Source organism: Drosophila santomea, chromosome 3L (genome assembly GCF_016746245.2).
Source record: "Drosophila santomea strain STO CAGO 1482 chromosome 3L, Prin_Dsan_1.1, whole genome shotgun sequence".
Lineage (NCBI taxonomy): Eukaryota > Metazoa > Arthropoda > Insecta > Diptera > Drosophilidae > Drosophila > Drosophila santomea.
The window spans coordinates 23,237,606-23,254,978 of NC_053018.2; the positions used below are offsets into that span (position 1 = coordinate 23,237,606).

At 35.5% G+C, this 17,373-nt stretch overlaps 1 protein-coding gene across 21 annotated transcripts in view; it reads left to right on the top strand.

The window, feature by feature from the left end:
• Positions 1-6,502: 6,502 nt before the first annotated feature.
• The window catches only part of LOC120447830 (hemicentin-1), a 47,653-nt gene continuing 36,782 nt past the window's right edge, over positions 6,503-17,373 (top strand). For 5 of the 21 annotated variants that reach the window (XM_044006128.1, XM_044006129.1, XM_044006131.1 and 2 more), the window contains exons 1-7: positions 8,787-9,167; positions 12,851-13,022; positions 13,075-13,223; positions 14,495-14,503; positions 14,907-15,077; positions 15,667-15,825; positions 15,926-16,002. In XM_044006128.1, coding sequence (XP_043862063.1) covers positions 9,032-9,167; positions 12,851-13,022; positions 13,075-13,223; positions 14,495-14,503; positions 14,907-15,077; positions 15,667-15,825; positions 15,926-16,002 — 873 coding nt within the window. In that variant the 5' untranslated portion in view covers positions 8,787-9,031. Of the gene's footprint in view, positions 6,920-8,742; positions 9,168-12,850; positions 13,023-13,074; positions 13,224-14,494; positions 14,504-14,906; positions 15,078-15,666; positions 15,826-15,925; positions 16,003-17,373 lie in introns of those variants that run through there. The other 16 variants (XR_006356490.1, XM_044006120.1, XM_044006121.1 and 13 more) reach the window with 13 other exon arrangements.

Consider the following 17,373-nt stretch of genomic DNA (forward strand, 5'->3'; position numbering starts at 1 on the left):
ATATATATATGTAGTGGTTTAACATAGATAAAATAGACAGACAGACAAACAAACCTAATAAAAATGTATCTTAAAAGCTTACTCAAAATCCTTATCTTCAGAATGCATCGGTTTTTAATTTTCTGTAATTTTACACTCATCCATTTTACAACACCCTGAGCCATTGTGTTTTTAAAGGTTTTGCATCCAAATGTATTCCCTGAAATGGACTTACGCTGAAACTTTGTTTTGTGCATTGCCTTTGTATGCACACCAGAGAACTGCAAGAGTGGCATTTTTTGCCACCCTGATCACACTCAACAATTTTGAGTTCGGGTGCCACTCACACCGGTCCTCGCGGGTGCATACAAACACCCGCTCAAAATATTCGGGTGTCTGCAAACACCCTGGTGCCTGCGCACCCGAATCAATGCGGCACCCTACGTCGCGGGTACCGCGACCCGGGTGTTTTGGTGAACACCCGGGTGTCTGGTAGACATTCGAGTGTCTGTGGTAGGTAACATACGAAAAAGAAAAGTACAGCAAGTGCTGAAAAACGAAATATATTATGCCCAAAATCTGTAGATTTATGCATTCTTTTTACAGAAATTTAACCAACACGAAATAGACATGTCTTTTTTATATCTTATATTATTTGCTTTGTTAAAATTTTTAATGTTTAATTACCAATTTAACTTTGTAAATGTATAATTTTTCTTTTTAAAATGATAACAAAAAAAAAACAAGCAAAAAAACAATAGAAATAGAATTATGTTAATTAAGTATAAATACTATTTAATAATATATTATTAAATAATACATTAGTTTGTTTTTTGTTAAGACATTAGATACATAAAAACGCAAAAACATGTACACGACCTTTTTCTGGGGTGTTTCAATTCCTTAATATTTTGGACCGTGTCTCGCTTCCACCCATACAATTTTATGCATACAGAAAAGTACCTGCGGCTGATCGTTGCTTGCGCGTCACCCACCCTAAACTTCTTTGCACTGCAGACACCCGGGTGTTTTTTGTGCAAGTACAGAAAATCACCCTGGTGGCAAAACACCCGGGTGTTTGTCATTGCTAAAAAATAGGGTGTCTCCAAACACCCGGGTGCGGAGACTCCCGGTGTTTAGCGGGTACACTTAGGGTGCCGGTGGCTTGCTGCAGTTCTCTGATGCACACCACTTGTTCCTTAAATGTCTGGTGTCCGTATACCTATATGTAGTATATGGAGAGATGGGCGCACTTTCTTTCAAAATTCCAGCTGTTTGAGTTCGTAGAGGTTTTGTCAATAAGATTCAACCAGACACGATACATGGCATGCATTATAACTAAGAATACTTTATACTTATATAGGGTGTTTTTTTTAGAGGTATAGAACTTTAAATTGCAATAAAACAACGATGGATTATTCGATTGACATGGATTTTATTGACATGAAAGATAATCTTGTGGCATTACATTTTAAATATGATTTCTGGCATATGACCGCCACGGCTGGCTCGGATGTAGTCCAATCTGGACGTCCAATTTGCAATGACTTTTTCCAATATTTGGCCGTATATCGGCAATAACACGGCGAATGTTGTCTTCCAAATGGTTTAGCGTTTGTGGCTTATCCGCATAGACCAATGACTTTACATAGCCCCACAAAAAGTAGTCTAGCGGTGTTAAATCACAAGATCTTGGAGGCTTATGAAAAATCGGGAACAACAGCAATCTCGTTTTGGGCCCATTCGACGAATCTACGCCTTGCTTGATGATCGTTTGGTTTCAATTCTTGCACGAGTTGGATTTTGTAAGCACGCATGACGAATTGCCAAACCAAACTGAGAATAAATCACTTGACAGCTGTTAAATCGGTCGCCATCTTGAACAGTAATGCCAACTTAAAGTTCTATACCTCTAAAAAAAACACCCGTTATATTTTATATATATATTTAATACTTATATATTTTTACATTCGGCAATCAGCATTCATAGGATATGGTTATGTTACCCACGGAAAGCGTTTAAACCAGTTCCAAATTCAAAATATAGTGGACATTTGTTTTGTAGTTTTCGTGCCACCAGGCAGCTTTTTACTAATTTTAAAGGGCGGCAGCCTTAAGAAAATTCCGTAAATGGGTCAAACACTCATTTTCGGTAAGTACTCCCAATGTCCCTAAAGTGGCATAGTAGACAAAGCGCGCCAACGATCAGTGGGCTTTAAAAGATCGAGAAGGAAGTTTTTTTTTTTGAAAAAGCAAAATTTTACCGCAATTTTTCAGAACCGCGAGCCTGCCAAAAATTATCGTACATCAAAAGAGAATAGGCTAATAAGGAAAAACAAAAAGTACTCGAATAGGGGAAGAACGAATCGGTAAACACCTGGCATCGCGAGAAAGATACATCAAATTCCTGGAATTCGCAAGCGCGCCAATTCTTGACGCAATAAACAAAAATCGCTACAGAAGAGAATATTGGAAAAGAATAAATAAATAAAAGGTGATCGGAAATAAAAGGAAAGCAGTGCAACATAGCTTACCGTTAAGCGGCACAGCAGCTAAAACTACACCGTTGACATCTACCATAGTTACCAGAAGCTAAGGGGCTGAAGTCAAGGCAAAGAATTTATCGTACCAAAAAGATTTAAAGAAACCCCAATCTGGAATCTATCTGAAAACGAGTATAACAAGAATCTTAAAGCCCATTCATCGTCTGCATAGACAAGCAGTCAGATACGTCTAAGAAAAAGGCCATCAACCAATTTTAGTTATCCAAATGTCTGGAAAAACTTAAAATTGACGGCAAACTCTAAATCTATAATATCAGAAGTTAATGGGATAATGAAAGAAGATAAAAACGAGAGAGAACGGAATAGTCAAGTCCACCGACTATCTGATACCCGTTACTCAGCTATTGGAAGTGGGCAGGAGAGTCTTCAGCACTGACAGTTTTTGGCGGTTTGTGGGCGTTGGAGTGGGCGTGGCAACATGAATCGACAAACTAGCGCTGGGTCTATGTCTGTGGAGTCTGTATGCCTAGTCTCAACTTTCTAGCTTTTGCAGTTCCTGAGATCTCGACGTTCATACGGACAGACGGACATGGCCAGATCGACTTGGCTATTGATCCTGATCAAGAATATATATACTTTATATGGTCGAAAACGCTCCCTTCTGCCTGTTACATACTTTTCTACGTATCTAGTATACCCTTTTACTCTACGAGTAACGGGTATAATGACTTGGTAGTTATTGAATGCTCGGCGAGGAGTAATACCAACATTTGTGTTTCCGAATCCTAATTGAGGAGGACTTCCGCTATAGTCGAGTTCCCCGACTATCTGATACCCGTTACTCAGCTAGTGGAAGTGCGAAGGAGACTCTTCAACACTGACAGTTTTTGGCGGTTTGTGGGCGTTAGAGTGGGCGTGACAAAAAGTTTTTTGGGAAATAATAGAAATTTACAAGACTAATACAAACATGAAAAAATATCAAAACATTTTTAAAAAAAGTGGGCGTGGCAGATTTGGGCGGTTTGTGGGCGTTAGAAAGGGCTTGGCAAAAAGTTGTTTGGCAGATCGATAGAAATTTATAAGTATTTGTATTAACAAAAATGAAAAAATAGCAAAACATTTTTCAAAATTGTGGGCATGGCGTTAGAGTGGGCGTGGCAACATGAATCGATGAACTTGCGCTGCGTCTATGTCTCTGGAGTCTGTATGCTTAGTCTCAACTTTCTAGCTTTTGTAGTTACTGAGATCTCGACGTTCATACGGACAGACGGACATGGCCATATCGACTTGGCTATTTATTCTGATCAAGAATATATATACTTTATATGGTCGGAAACGCTTCCTTCTGCCTGTTACATACTTTTCAACGAATCTAGTATACCCTTTTACTCTACGAGTAACTGGTATAAAAATCAACTTAGCGGATGATAAGTTTTACTGCAGATATAATAGCCTTTTCTTGATAACATGCTATTTGTGCTACTGTATGATCTAAAAGATCTTGTAGGCTTACGTTCGCTACGGTATTTGTGACATGAACATACACTGGACAGCAACATTTTTTCAGCCCCTGTCTTAAAGTTGGAATATATGGAAGCCTTGTTGTTCTTAGCGTCCTTCTAAATCGCACAGAACCATGTGAGACCATGATCCAGAATTAAGGCCAGAGCCTCTCAACTCTGCTTGAGTTTCGAAGTAAATTCAAGCTAATATTGCCTTCCGTTCATGTCGGATATTTTGCTGAAAATTTATCCAGATCGACTCGGCTATTGATCCTGATCAATAATATATGTATATATTTTATATGGTCGGAAACGCTTCCTTCCGCCTGTTACATACTTTTCAACGAATCTAGTATACCCGTTACTTGGAGAGTATAAATAGCAGTCGCGACAGTGTTTGGTGATCTATAAGGAAGAAATTTAAAGTTTTTCAATAGTTTTGTTTCTTAAGCAAATCGTGGTCGACTTTGGTTTTATTTTTATTTCTTGGCAAGGACAAAAAAAATTATAAATTTTAAAATTTTTTTATAATTGGTGTTGATTTTAGAAAAGCACAACTTGTTCTTAGTTTTAGAAAAAGATCCCTAGAATTAAGAAAGCACCTGCCTATACTTATAGCTACGGACCCTTAAATCATGGAAATTTTTCTAAGCTCAAAAAATCAATACTTTTTGTACGCTATTTTATTTAGGGAATGTCGGTAATGTCTTTTTATAGGAGCTAAAGAGGTCAGCTGTTAGACTCAGCCCGTTTAAGGTTATATACTATCTGCAATAGTCCCAAGGAAGATAATAAAATTTTTGTTGGACATATTATTAATTTGATATTTCATAAGAAGAAAGTTTAAGTAAAATTAATGTTACCGGAGTTTATTTACTATCTTATTTTTATCAACAAAAGCTTCCTTACGTCCCCATATTTTTGTAAGTTTTTGGGAGCTTAGTAAATTTATAGTTGATCAAACTCACATTTACAGAATAAGTAATCTTCCAAGCTACTAGAACGCTCCAGGAGCAGGTGCACCTAACTCCTTCTGTGTCTCCTTAGTGACTTCCGATGCTTACTAGGTCAGACACCTGCTCATCCCTCCACAACAGAAACATCCCCATGCCTTACAAGTGATTAAGCAAAGGCTGTTTTGCCGCCTATGCTGTACGCCAAAGAACAGCTGGCGATCCGTGAGCCATTGGAGTCCCTCCGTTTTCACAGTGTTTTTCCGTGGCTTGTCGATTTGTTTCTTTTGGCCGCTGTCCAGCTGCTGATGTGGTCGTGTTTGAACACTTCCAAAAATAAACCGCCATCTAATAGAAAAATCGCCACATGTTTTAATGTGTTGTCCAAAACTATATAGGTGCAAGGCTGTCGTACCAAGGTATAAATTAAAAACAGGAATCAAATTTTGGATCCGGCAAGCTGAAGCTTGTACACCCTTGAAGTATTTATGTACATGTATATAAAAAAAAACGCTGATGTTTACTTATGTATACATAATAGTCTATGATCGAACCCAACGTAATAAAGATTTCCTTTATTTTTAATTATTATTTCCAACGGTTCCTATATTATAGTGTCCGATTTCGATTATATTAAAACATATTGTAAAAAAATTGTATATTCCAAAAAACAAAAAAAGCACCACCTAAACGAGGTAATTAGTGACAATTTTGAATATAAAAAGAAATAGTTACAGTAGTTTTCGAACGACAAGCTCCAAAGAACTAATTTAGTTCTTTTAAATCTGTTGTTTTATAAAACACAAGTCTCTATCTTCAGGGATTCAGATGGTGAGCTTTATGAAATGTAGCTATTTGTAGCAGTTCATCAGCTAAACTAACGGGTGGATTTTCAAAAACTCGTAAAACTAATGCTTAAAATCATAAGATCCAATTGCTCTGATTTGGATAGAATGGCTGTTTTTGTTGCTTGACCATATTATTTATGAGTGTGTTTTTACTTTGAACTAAGTTTAGACGCGCACTTAGCTTAAAAATAAACGGAAATAAAATAAAGGCGTTACTTTAATCTGTTGCTAATCTTTACGTATCTTATGTACGTATCTTATGGACACTGAACACTCCCTTCGGGTGTATTGAAAATTAAAAGCGTAAACAACGTAGTTTTAATCAATTTACATACTTCTAGGCTTCTTTCGTTTGCAATAATTTTCTATGCTCATCTTTCAATAGTTATTTATCTAAGCAACAAACTAAAAAAAACTTGCAAACTCCTATTGGGAATGTTTTTAATCTCACCCAACTCACGCAATTCACATCGTAATCTAACTACGTATGGGGTATAGGGCCGTGGGAATTGGCAACTTTATAATTAGCGTCGAATTCACAACCGTGAATAGGACTGTCAGACCTGCTAGCATGTGGCTGACGCATTTGTCCCAAACACTTGTTTAATACACCAGCAGCTGCAAGGAAGCCGAACGCCGACGCCAATTTAGGGGTTGTTTCCCTTCCTCGCAGACGGTTCTCTTAGCCATTTGGCTCTTTGGCGTTGGCTGCCTAGCCGCCTTCAAGTTTGTTTCAGTTTCAGTTTGACCGTCGAATGCAGAGAACGTCGGGACAACGCTCTTGCTATAGCTATCGGACATCGGACCGCTAAAAGAAAAGGCCTGAAGCCATAAAAACGCGTGTGAACGAGAGGCCAACGAAATACCCATAGCATGAGTGAGCGCTTTAAATAGAAAACGCGAAATAACCAACTCGAATGGAACGTGAGTGTAGGGAATGAGTGCTGGGAAAATCGCCGTCTAGATTATAGCAAAATTGGCATAATAACCACTTGTGAGCAAATGTGAAGCAATGTAAAGAGGAAAAGAAAATATAAAAGTAATTCTTTGTAAAACGTGACAGTGAATTCAAAAAGTTTTACGTTAAACAGCGCAGAGGACAAAAAATTAAAGGTCCTGATCAATAAAAAACGGTATAAACGTGGCCTAAATATCATAATCATACCCTTAACACTATACATATGTGATGTGCTTGCAACAAGTAAAACCGCAAACAAAAGTGTTTGTTAATCTTAAATAATTTGTTCAAGGAATAATCTTAAATAGCACCTAGCCACTTTTAAAAAAGCAAGCGTTCAAATATTGGTTGGAAAAACAAAATAGAAAATCTTGGTTACCTATCTATGTATTTATATATTAGTGTGCAAATACAGGAGAACTTTTGTACACAAATATACACATTTTCGTACATTGAGTGTACGCGCTGAAATATGTACATACATATGTGCCTATGTATACAGCAGTGCCGACCGAACAGAGTCGTGCTAAAAGAAATTATATCACTGTCCGAATCCGCTTTTAGAAATAGTTTGCAATGAATTTTCGTTGCTTTATATTGCCGTTGTATAAATGCACATATATATTCACGTATATATTAAACCACATATATACATATGGGAAGACCAGCTAATATAAACGCACGCATTTTTAAAACTTATGGGCTAATAAAGTCACCCATGTTTATTAAACAAAAACATTGGTTTTTTACCTATTATCAAGCCTAACAATGATTTCAATTAGTTGAACCTAAGCCACAATCTTTACGTTTTGCATCACCTAAATCTAAGGAATATTTTAAGGAAACAATTTGGTAAAAAAAATCGTTAAGCAAAAAGAATATACATATACTTTGCGAGAAAGAGTTTTTTTTTTTTAATAGACGTATAATTTCTAGATTAAAATAGAAGAGAGAACGCTATAGTCGATGTCCCCGACTATCTGATACCCGTTGCTTACCTAGTGGAAGTGCGAGGAAGAAATTTCCACGGTCCCCGTTTTTGATGGTTTGTGGCCGTTAGAGTGGGCATGGCAAAACTATTTTTGGCAAATCTAGAGAAATTTACAGGACAAACAAAAATGTGAAAAAATATCAAAACCTTTTTTTTAATGTGGGCGTGGCAACATGGGTCAACAAACTTGCGCTGCTTCTGTCTCTAGAATCTGTATGCTTAATCTCAACCTTCTAGCTAGTCCAGACGGACGGGCAGACGGAAACGCTACCTTCTGCCTGTTACATACTTTTTAACAATTTTAGTATACCCTTTTACTGTTCGAGTAACGGAAAGAAATGTGGAAGTGAAAGTTTTGTGCGTGGCCAAATATTTTTGGTAAATGTTTTGGAGTGACAGTTGTTATCTAAAATTTCAAGCTTTTATAGTTCCCAAAATCTCGACCTTCATACGGATGGACAGTCAGACTGACAGACGGACATAGTCAGAATACTATATTTATACTATATAGGGTCGTAAACCTTTCCTTTTATCTGTTACATACTATATAACAAGTCTAGTGTAGTGTATAGAAGGAATGCTATAGTCGAGTCTCTCGACTGTCAGATACCTTGTACTCAGATAAAGGGAATGCGAAAGAGATGGAGATATTTAAGTTTGAAAGCAACTGTATCCTTGATTACCCAGGAGCACCTTACAGCAGCGGATACATTTATTACTTTACACATAATATATTAATTTACAACAAACTTATGAAGTAAGGAGTAGATTTCTGCTAAAAAATGTTTACTTCCAAAAAAGATTCCACCCTGTCGCTATTGGGATTTGTAATTTGTGGGCGTTAGAATGGGCGTGGCCGAAAATATAAAGATGCAATTTTTTTTCGTACTATTTATTTATTTATCTAACAGTCGTGGTAGTTGACTATAATTCCTTAAGAACTAAATATTGTATATTATATACCAACCAAATACTACTACTCACTATTGTTTTTCCATTTTTTTCAGAATTTATAAAAATGTTTTCTTTTTATTTATGATAATCTGAAATAATCATTTAAGTTAATCAACCGTAATAGTTTTTGAAACGCAGTAAAATTTGGATACAATGAAATATTGACTTTATGACTGACAACGTTCTTGGATAAAATTAAAAAGTGATCTGTACAGTGATCAAATCAGTACTCAGATAACATCAACGATACTTGTATGTGCCTACCGAGGCAACATACAATATTAAAGTTCTAAAAATTCTTCAAAGAAAATTTTGCCGTAAACTGACCTTACATTTAACAAGATGGGAAATATGGTGCTAAGACGATCAGGAAAGGCTGTTCCCAAGTCGAATCAACTGGCAGAGAGCAGTCCAATATCCCTATCGCTGGTACTGCTGCTTTTCTTTGCGCTAGTAGATAGCACCATTGCACAAGTCGGTAAGTCTTTAAGATTATTATTGTTATTATTAAACACAAATCCAAAGTTCGTAGCTAAGGGCTGACATAATTTAATAAACAAGGGAGCAGCAATTCTAGTAGGCTTAAGGGAACAAGAAAGAACACTGTTTAAAGAAATTAAAAGTGCGGGGCTTGGCAACATGTCCTGCGCTGCGTTTTTGTCTCTGAAATCCGCATACTTAATCTCACTTTCGAGCTTTTATATTTCCTGAGATCTCGACGTCCATACGGACGGACCGATAGGGAGACATGGCGATCGACTCGGCTGTTGATCGTTATTAAGTACTATATATGAATATACTTTTCAACGAATCTAGTATATATATACTTTTAGATTACGAGTAACGGGTATTAAAATAGGGAACGGTTATAAATAAATAAAGCAGTAATATAATATAAATAATATATTAAACCAACTCATAAATTGTTCTATTATTCTCAGCTACATAATATAGACGTTTCATTTTCGAAACTTAACTTATACATATATTGTCGAAAAACTGATGTACAAGGGTTTTTTCCTCATTATGATATGTTTGATATAGCGGTACCATACGGTCCGTTTCGACTTATATACTACCTGCAATAGAAAAAAAACATTTTTGTGAAACTTTCACACATACAGCTTTAATACTGAAAGACCACGGAAAAATGGACGGAAAGGCAGCCGGACATGACCAGATCGACGGCATTTCATACTGATCAAGTTAATATGTTCATATGTATGTACTTTTTGCAATACATTTGTACACTGATAAATTATAAGTTTTATTACAAGTTTTGTATAATTTAGGCGAAAACCAAATGCTTATTCCATGGATGCCAATAAACTACTGAAATAACTTCAAATTTTAGGTAAAATAAAATTTTAGTGCTGTCAAAATACCAGTGCCAACCACTGTGTGCCTTATATTATTTTCAGTTTCTCTTCACTGCTTTTCTTCGCATTCATGGGAATCGCATCTGCGGAATGCTTAAAACATTTGAATACATTTTCCCACATTTGAGATGACGCTTACACTAGAACACCATGGTTGGTTGCATGAGAAAAAGAAATTTTGTAGTCCCAATGGAATTATGGGAAGTTATTTTCCACGCGATATGCAATCGTTTAGAGGCCTCAATGATTTATATTGTAATAGGGTGGATAAGGACAAAACTTGATGTGATGGTTAGCTCGGAGCAAACAGTACATCGATCGAGTGTTATCATTAAATCGATGACTTTAGAAAACAAGAGAAAAAACTAAAGAAACAGCATAGAAAATATGCGTAACTTAAAAATAAAACAAGAGAGAACGCTATAGTCGAGTTCTCCGACTACCTGATACCCGTTACTCAGCTAGTGAAAGTGCGAAGGAGGCTCTTTGTGGGCGTTAGAGCGGGCGTGGCAGTTTTTCTGCAGATCGATAAAAATTTACATTACTAAGAAAAAAATGAAAAAATATCAAAACATTTTACAAAATTGTGGAAGCTTTGGGCAATTTGTGGGCATGGCAAAAAAAAAGTCTGCAAATCGAGACCAATTTACAAGACTAATAAAAAAATGAAAAAATATCAAAACATTTTTCAAAAGTATGGGCGTGGCAGTTTTGGGCGGTTTGTGGGCGTTAGAGTGGACGTGGTAACATGAATCGACGTCTATGTCTCTAGAGTCTGTGTGCTTCTAGCTTTTGTAGTTCCTGAGATCTCGAAGTTCATACGGACGGACGGACATGGCCAGATCGACTCGGATACTGATCCTGATCAAGAAAATATATACTTTATATTGTCGGAAACGCTTCCTTCTGCCTGTTACATACTTTTAACGAATCTAGTATACCCTTTTACTGTACGACTAACGGGTATAAATACAATCGGGCTGTAATAAAACGAGGTGTATAAAACGAGCTTCATTTGGTCAAATCTTATGATACGCTTAAAAGACACTAAAAAAATTAAGATTTGAAAGCACCTTTTATAAAAGTTCCCCGACTATCTGAAATGTTTTTTTAAGAGTGTGTTTTGGGCGAATGTGACTATACTGAGTCAAACGGCAACAATATCCATGCTTATCACCCGTGGAGTAAAAGGTTATAAAAGATTCGTTAGCACGTGTGTAGCGATGATGCCTTTCCCACCCAATATATCCTTGATAAGGATCACAAAATTAAGCATTAAAATTTTAGAATTCATGCCTACAAACATAAGCTTCTGAAAAGTTTTTGAGTTTTTTTCTCGTTCTATTATTTAGTAAATTTATTTTGTGAATATCTATCGCAATTAAAAAATAAAATGTTGAAAATTCTTTCTTGTACTCCCACTAGCTTGGGTACCTAGCTATCTGACAGTCGACGATCTCGACTCGAACGTTTTCTGTTATATTTTTCTAGATAAAAAGTGTTTTTGTGTGGTTTTTAAAATCCTAGTTGCTCATTCAAGTTTGGTTTCTGGTGACTGTAAAGTAAATGGCGAAAATTCCACTGCTAATAAATTGAGGTCTTGTTATTCCACAGGCGACGACCACACTTGGCTAGATGCATTGGTCTGTAAAAAAAAGTAATACGTTTGAACCTTTTTTTTGCAACAAGACCTCGAAAACTTAAGAACTAAAAAGTTGATATTAAGCATACTAATAAGTGTATTTTTTTTCAGAAAATTGTTAAGTTCACTCTAACACCAACAACTGCCCACCGAAAACATTTTAGCCACGCTACTTTAACGCCCACAAATCACTCAACACTATAACGCCCACACTTTTGAAATTTTTGTTCTTCATATTATATGTTTTTGAGCCAATTTGTATCGACTTAGCAAATAAATTTTATAATTTCTGATTTGCAATTCCACTAGCAGACTAACGGGTATCTGATAGTTGAGAAACTTGACTATAGCATGGTATCTGTATTTTTATTTGCCAATTTAGAAAAAAATATGTTAAAACATTTGGGTTTCTTTTTAGCAAATAGTTGTTTATCACTTTTATCCGAACTTCGATTCTCAGAGTTTGTTGTTTTTAACGTATACAAGTTTTAATTTACATACTTTACATGTACGTTTTTAACCAAACGTGTTCTCTAATGTTACGTTTTTTTAAGAATACCCGTCAATAAATAGGATCTAAGAATAAATAGGATCTAACTTGTATTTTATAAATAGTTACATTTTAGCACGCAGCTCGATTTAAGTAAATTGAGTTCCACCACCTTTCAAAACACTCTAGTTTTTTGGTAAATATATCCTTAAATAACTAATTTTCCATAGCACAAAAATCTGCATACAAAATTTCCTAATTTAAAATAATTAACCATTTTGCACCTGTTGTATTAGTATACCCGTTAATCGTGGAGTAAACGGGTATACTAGATTCGTTGAAAAGTATGTAATAGGCAGAAGGAAGCGATTCTGACCATATAAAGTATATATATAATCTTAATCAGGTTAATACCGGAGTCGATCTGGCTATGTCCGTCCGTCAGTATAAAAATTGAGATCTCAGAACTATAAAAGCTAGAAATAAGAGATTAAGCATGCAGAGACATAGACGCAGCGCAAATGTGTTGACCCATGCTGCCACGCCCAGAAACCTCTTAAAACTGCCACACCCACTCTTTTGATATAAAGAAATGTGTTTCTTAAGAAGTAACTGTCAAATTTATAATATTGTTGTTTTATTTTTTATAGATACCACCATCAGTCAGCAAGAAAGTCAATCCGTTGTTCTACCGTGCCCGGTTAATTCACAAAAGTGCGGAAAACTCCACTCACTAAATTGGTTTAAGGGAGATGCTCGCATTGCTGCAATGCTTCTCGGAGATAGTAACGTCACGAGTGTTAATAAAGAGTTTGACGAAAGGTAACAAATTAATCAAATATAGCTTTATGTTAATCTTGTTTAATCATTTTAGAGTAACCGTGGAGCAAAACCCATACAGACTAGTAATTAAGGACTTAAAAATAGCTGATGAAGATATTTATCTTTGTGATACTACATTTTTTATACCAGAAGAAACGTGTGATAACTTTAATGGATATCGAATAGAATTGAGAGTCTTAGGTAAATAATTAAACTAAACAATATATAAAGAAATGTGTTAGAAAAACCAAACTGCATGGAAAATGAGCTTTATGATAATTTGCACTTAATGTATACATGTACATACATATGTATTGAGTTACCCTGCAGTACCGTTTATCGCCATTTTGTTAAATTATATCCAAATTATTCATCAACTGAGATGATTTTAAAATAGTCATGTCCTACGAATCAACATAATGACAAATCATCAAATAAACATAAGCTAATTCAACAAAAATAACATATTTTAGTTAAATATATTTTAAAGGGAGAGATCGTTTCCGAGAGAGAGTGTTTGCTTGTTTCTGTCTATCATTGCTAAATACTCACCTACATGTAATAATCAACGAACTATGCTTAAAACATAATTCTTGTAGATAATAAATAGTTTAATTTTCAAGACCTAGGTGTGAAGAATGGAATGAATTTTTTGGAACTCACTAACGCAACAAAAAATCAATACCGAATCATACTTCATAGTTCTGTAAAGCAGAAGTACAGTTTTTTGAGTGCCAAATAATATTTCACAAACAAAATTTACTTCTCTTAATCTTCTTTTTTAAATTGTTCTTGTTTTTTAAAATTTTTAAACAGCTAATTCAATTATTAAAGAATTTAAGATATTCACTTTAAAACTTTTGTTCTCACATTCCATTTAGCTGCATAAGGGTATCTGATAGTCGCTTTAAATGCACAAAAGCGCAGAAAATAGAGATAGAAGCAGCATCTTTTAGTCCGTAAGTGCTATTCATGGCACCTAAAGAACTTGGTTTAAGCGTTTCCATTTACCTATTTCTACTAAAAGAAGATATGTCTTGGTAGCACGGTTAAAAGCTGAATGTTTGTTCCTTTTATAGTTGCCACTCTACCTTTATATTTCTCTACTTTTAACCATTCTCTTTCTCTTCCTCTCATTTAAAACAACACATGCGTCAAAACTCATAATCATATTATATAATACCAATTTTTTTTTCAAAAATGAATACTATAAAAACCAACCGTCCACATCGACTTGGAAAATAATAACGTTATGACAAAATAATTAAAACAAAAAAAATTGTTTAAATCACCAACAAAAATCTTATTATTTACGACCGCAATATTAAAAAAACACGTGTCCATCCCCAACATTAAAATGTATTGAGTATTATTTTATTTGCAAAATCCTAATTCGCATTCCATAAATATTCCGACAAAACATTTTTATGTATTATTGATTTCATTAATATATCTGCGTTATAAAAACATAGAAAACATTGGTAAAAAAAATCATTAATAACTTACATATATATTGTGTTTTTAGCTATAGGACCTAAGCAGGGAAGTAGCTTTATTAATCAAATTAAAAAAAGTTCGATAAAATATACAAATATACAAATATTTTGTTTGGTTTTTGGATTATTTTCTAAATTTATTGTTTATAAAAATATATATTCTAAAGTGTTCATTAATCATGATACGAAAAATTTTTAATAAAAGTTTTCATTCATTTATATTTAAGTTTAAGGTATAGTTTTATTTTATTATATAGCATACATACATGATTTATTTTAAATCGCATTAAAACATGTTTATCCATCTAAAATTATACGGCACTCAAACACAAACATCACAAAACCGCCACCAATTTGTATATGTTGGATAATAAACGCACGTATTCAGTGCCACCCACTGAGGTTGTTATCTTGGATGCAAAAGGAGATCGACTCGAGAACGGCCGTATAGTGGGACCCATGCAGGAACGCCAGTCCCTCAAAGCTACTTGTACTGTAAGAAACACCCGACCTCAACCTGAAGTGAGCTGGTTTCGTGGAACAAAGCGTCTAACAACTTGTAAGTATTATATTTTTACCCGTTACTCGTAGAATATAAGGGTATACTAGATTCGATGAAAAGTATATAACAGGCCGAAGAAAGCGTTTCCGACCATATTAAATATATATATATTCTTGATCAGGATCAATAGCCGAGTCGATCTGGCCATGTCCGTCCGTCTGTCTGTCCGTATGAACGTCGAGATCTCAGGAACTACAAACGCCAGAAAGTTGAAGTTCAGCATGGAGACTCCAGAGACAGACACAGCGCAAGTTTGTCGATTCACGCTGCCACGCCCACAAACCGCCCAAAACTGTCACGCCCACACTTTTGGAAAATGTTTTGATATTTTTTCACATTTTTGTTAGTCTTGAAAATTTTTCTCGATATGCCAAACATCTTTTTGCCACGCCTACTCTAACGCCCACAAACTACCAAAAACTGTCAGTGTGGAAATTTCTCCTTTGTACTTCCGATAGCTGAGTAACGGTTATCAGATAGTCGCGGAACTCGACTATAGCGTTCTTTCTTGTTTTGTAATTGCGTTTAATTTTACATTTTTCAAACAAAATACCATATTTTTATGCTTCCTTTTTGATTTCTTTAGATTCCCCCACTCATGACTTAATCAATGGTCTTTATACCTCAACACTCGAGTTGGATTGGCAGTTGTCCCGCGAAGATCTTGCTCAGGATTTTGAGTGTCGTGTGAAATCCGCAGCCATACAAAATGTTACTCTAACTAAGTTTAGCGTGGATTTACAAGGTACTTTAATAATCAATACAAAATTCTTGGAATATGGAATAAGAATACAATTTTAGTAATATTATTTGTAACATAATTTTGATTCTTTTTTATTCAACAGTTCGGCCAACTAGTATAAATATTAATGGGGTAAAACATCACACAGTACAAGGCAGCAAAGTGGTTTTAACATGTGACGTAAGTTATAAAAAAAAAAAAGAACTTATAAAAGGTATTAGAAAGCCAGAAATTACCCGAAGAATGGACGAATCAGTTTAAAAGAAACGAAGAACAATCGATTGGTGGATAGGATGTTTGACGACTTTATAATTTATTTATTGGCATTGACGTCATTCACCTTACTATTTCATACACACTTCAGGTTTAAACAAGAGAGAACGCTATAGTCGAGTTCCCCGACTATCTGATACCCGTTACTCAGCTAGTGGAAGTGCTAAGAAGAGTCTTCAGCATTGACAGTTTTTTGCGGTTTGTGGGTGTTAGAGAGTGTGTGGCAAAATCGATAGAAATTTACAAGACTAATAGAAAATTGAAAAAATATTAAAACATTTTTCAAGTGTGGGCGTGGCAGATTTGGGCGGTTTGTGGGCATTAGAGTGGGCGTGGCAACATTGTTCGACAAACTTGCGCTGCGTCTATGTCTCTGGAGTCTGTATGCCTAGTCTCAACTTTCTAGCTTTTATAGATCCTGAGATCTCGACGTTCATACGGACGGACAGACGGACGGACATGGCCAGAACGACTCGGCTATTGATCCTGATCAAGAATATATATACTTTATATGGTCGGAAACGCTTCCTTCTGCCTGTTACATACTTTTCAACGAATCTAGTATACTCTTTTACTCTACGAGTAACGCATATAAAAATATGAAACATTTGTGGGCGTTAGAGTGTGCGTGGCAAAAAAATGTTTGCAAATAGAGAGAAATTTACAAGTCTAATAGAAAGATGAAAAAATATCAAATCATGTTTCAAAAGTGTAGCCGTGGCAGTTTTAAGCGGTTTGTGGGCGTTAAAGTGGGCATGGTAACATGAATCGACTAACTCGCGCTGTGTGTATGTCTCTGGAGTCTGTATGCTTAGTCTCAACTTTCTAGCTTTTGTAGTTCCTGAGATCTCAGCGTTCATACGGACGGACAGACGGACAGACAGACAGACATGGCCAGATCGACTAGGCTATTGATCTTGATCAAGAATATATATGGTCGGAAACGCTTCCTTCTGCCTGTTACATACTTTTCAACGAATCTAGTATACCCTTTTACTCTACGAGTTACGGGTATACAAATGTTTTAAAATATTTTCATTTTTGTTAGTCTTGTAAATTTTTATCGATTTGCCAAAAAACTTTTTGCCACGCCCACAAACAGCCAAAAACGGTCAATGTTTAAATTTTCCTTTCACACTTTCACGGGGAACTCGAGAATAGCATTTTTTCTTGATCACTTTTGAGTTCTTGCCAAATAAATGAAATAATTATGCTAAAATGCACTACAAATTAATTTGGCCCAGAAGTTTTCATGTGGACAAACGCAGAAGTACTCTA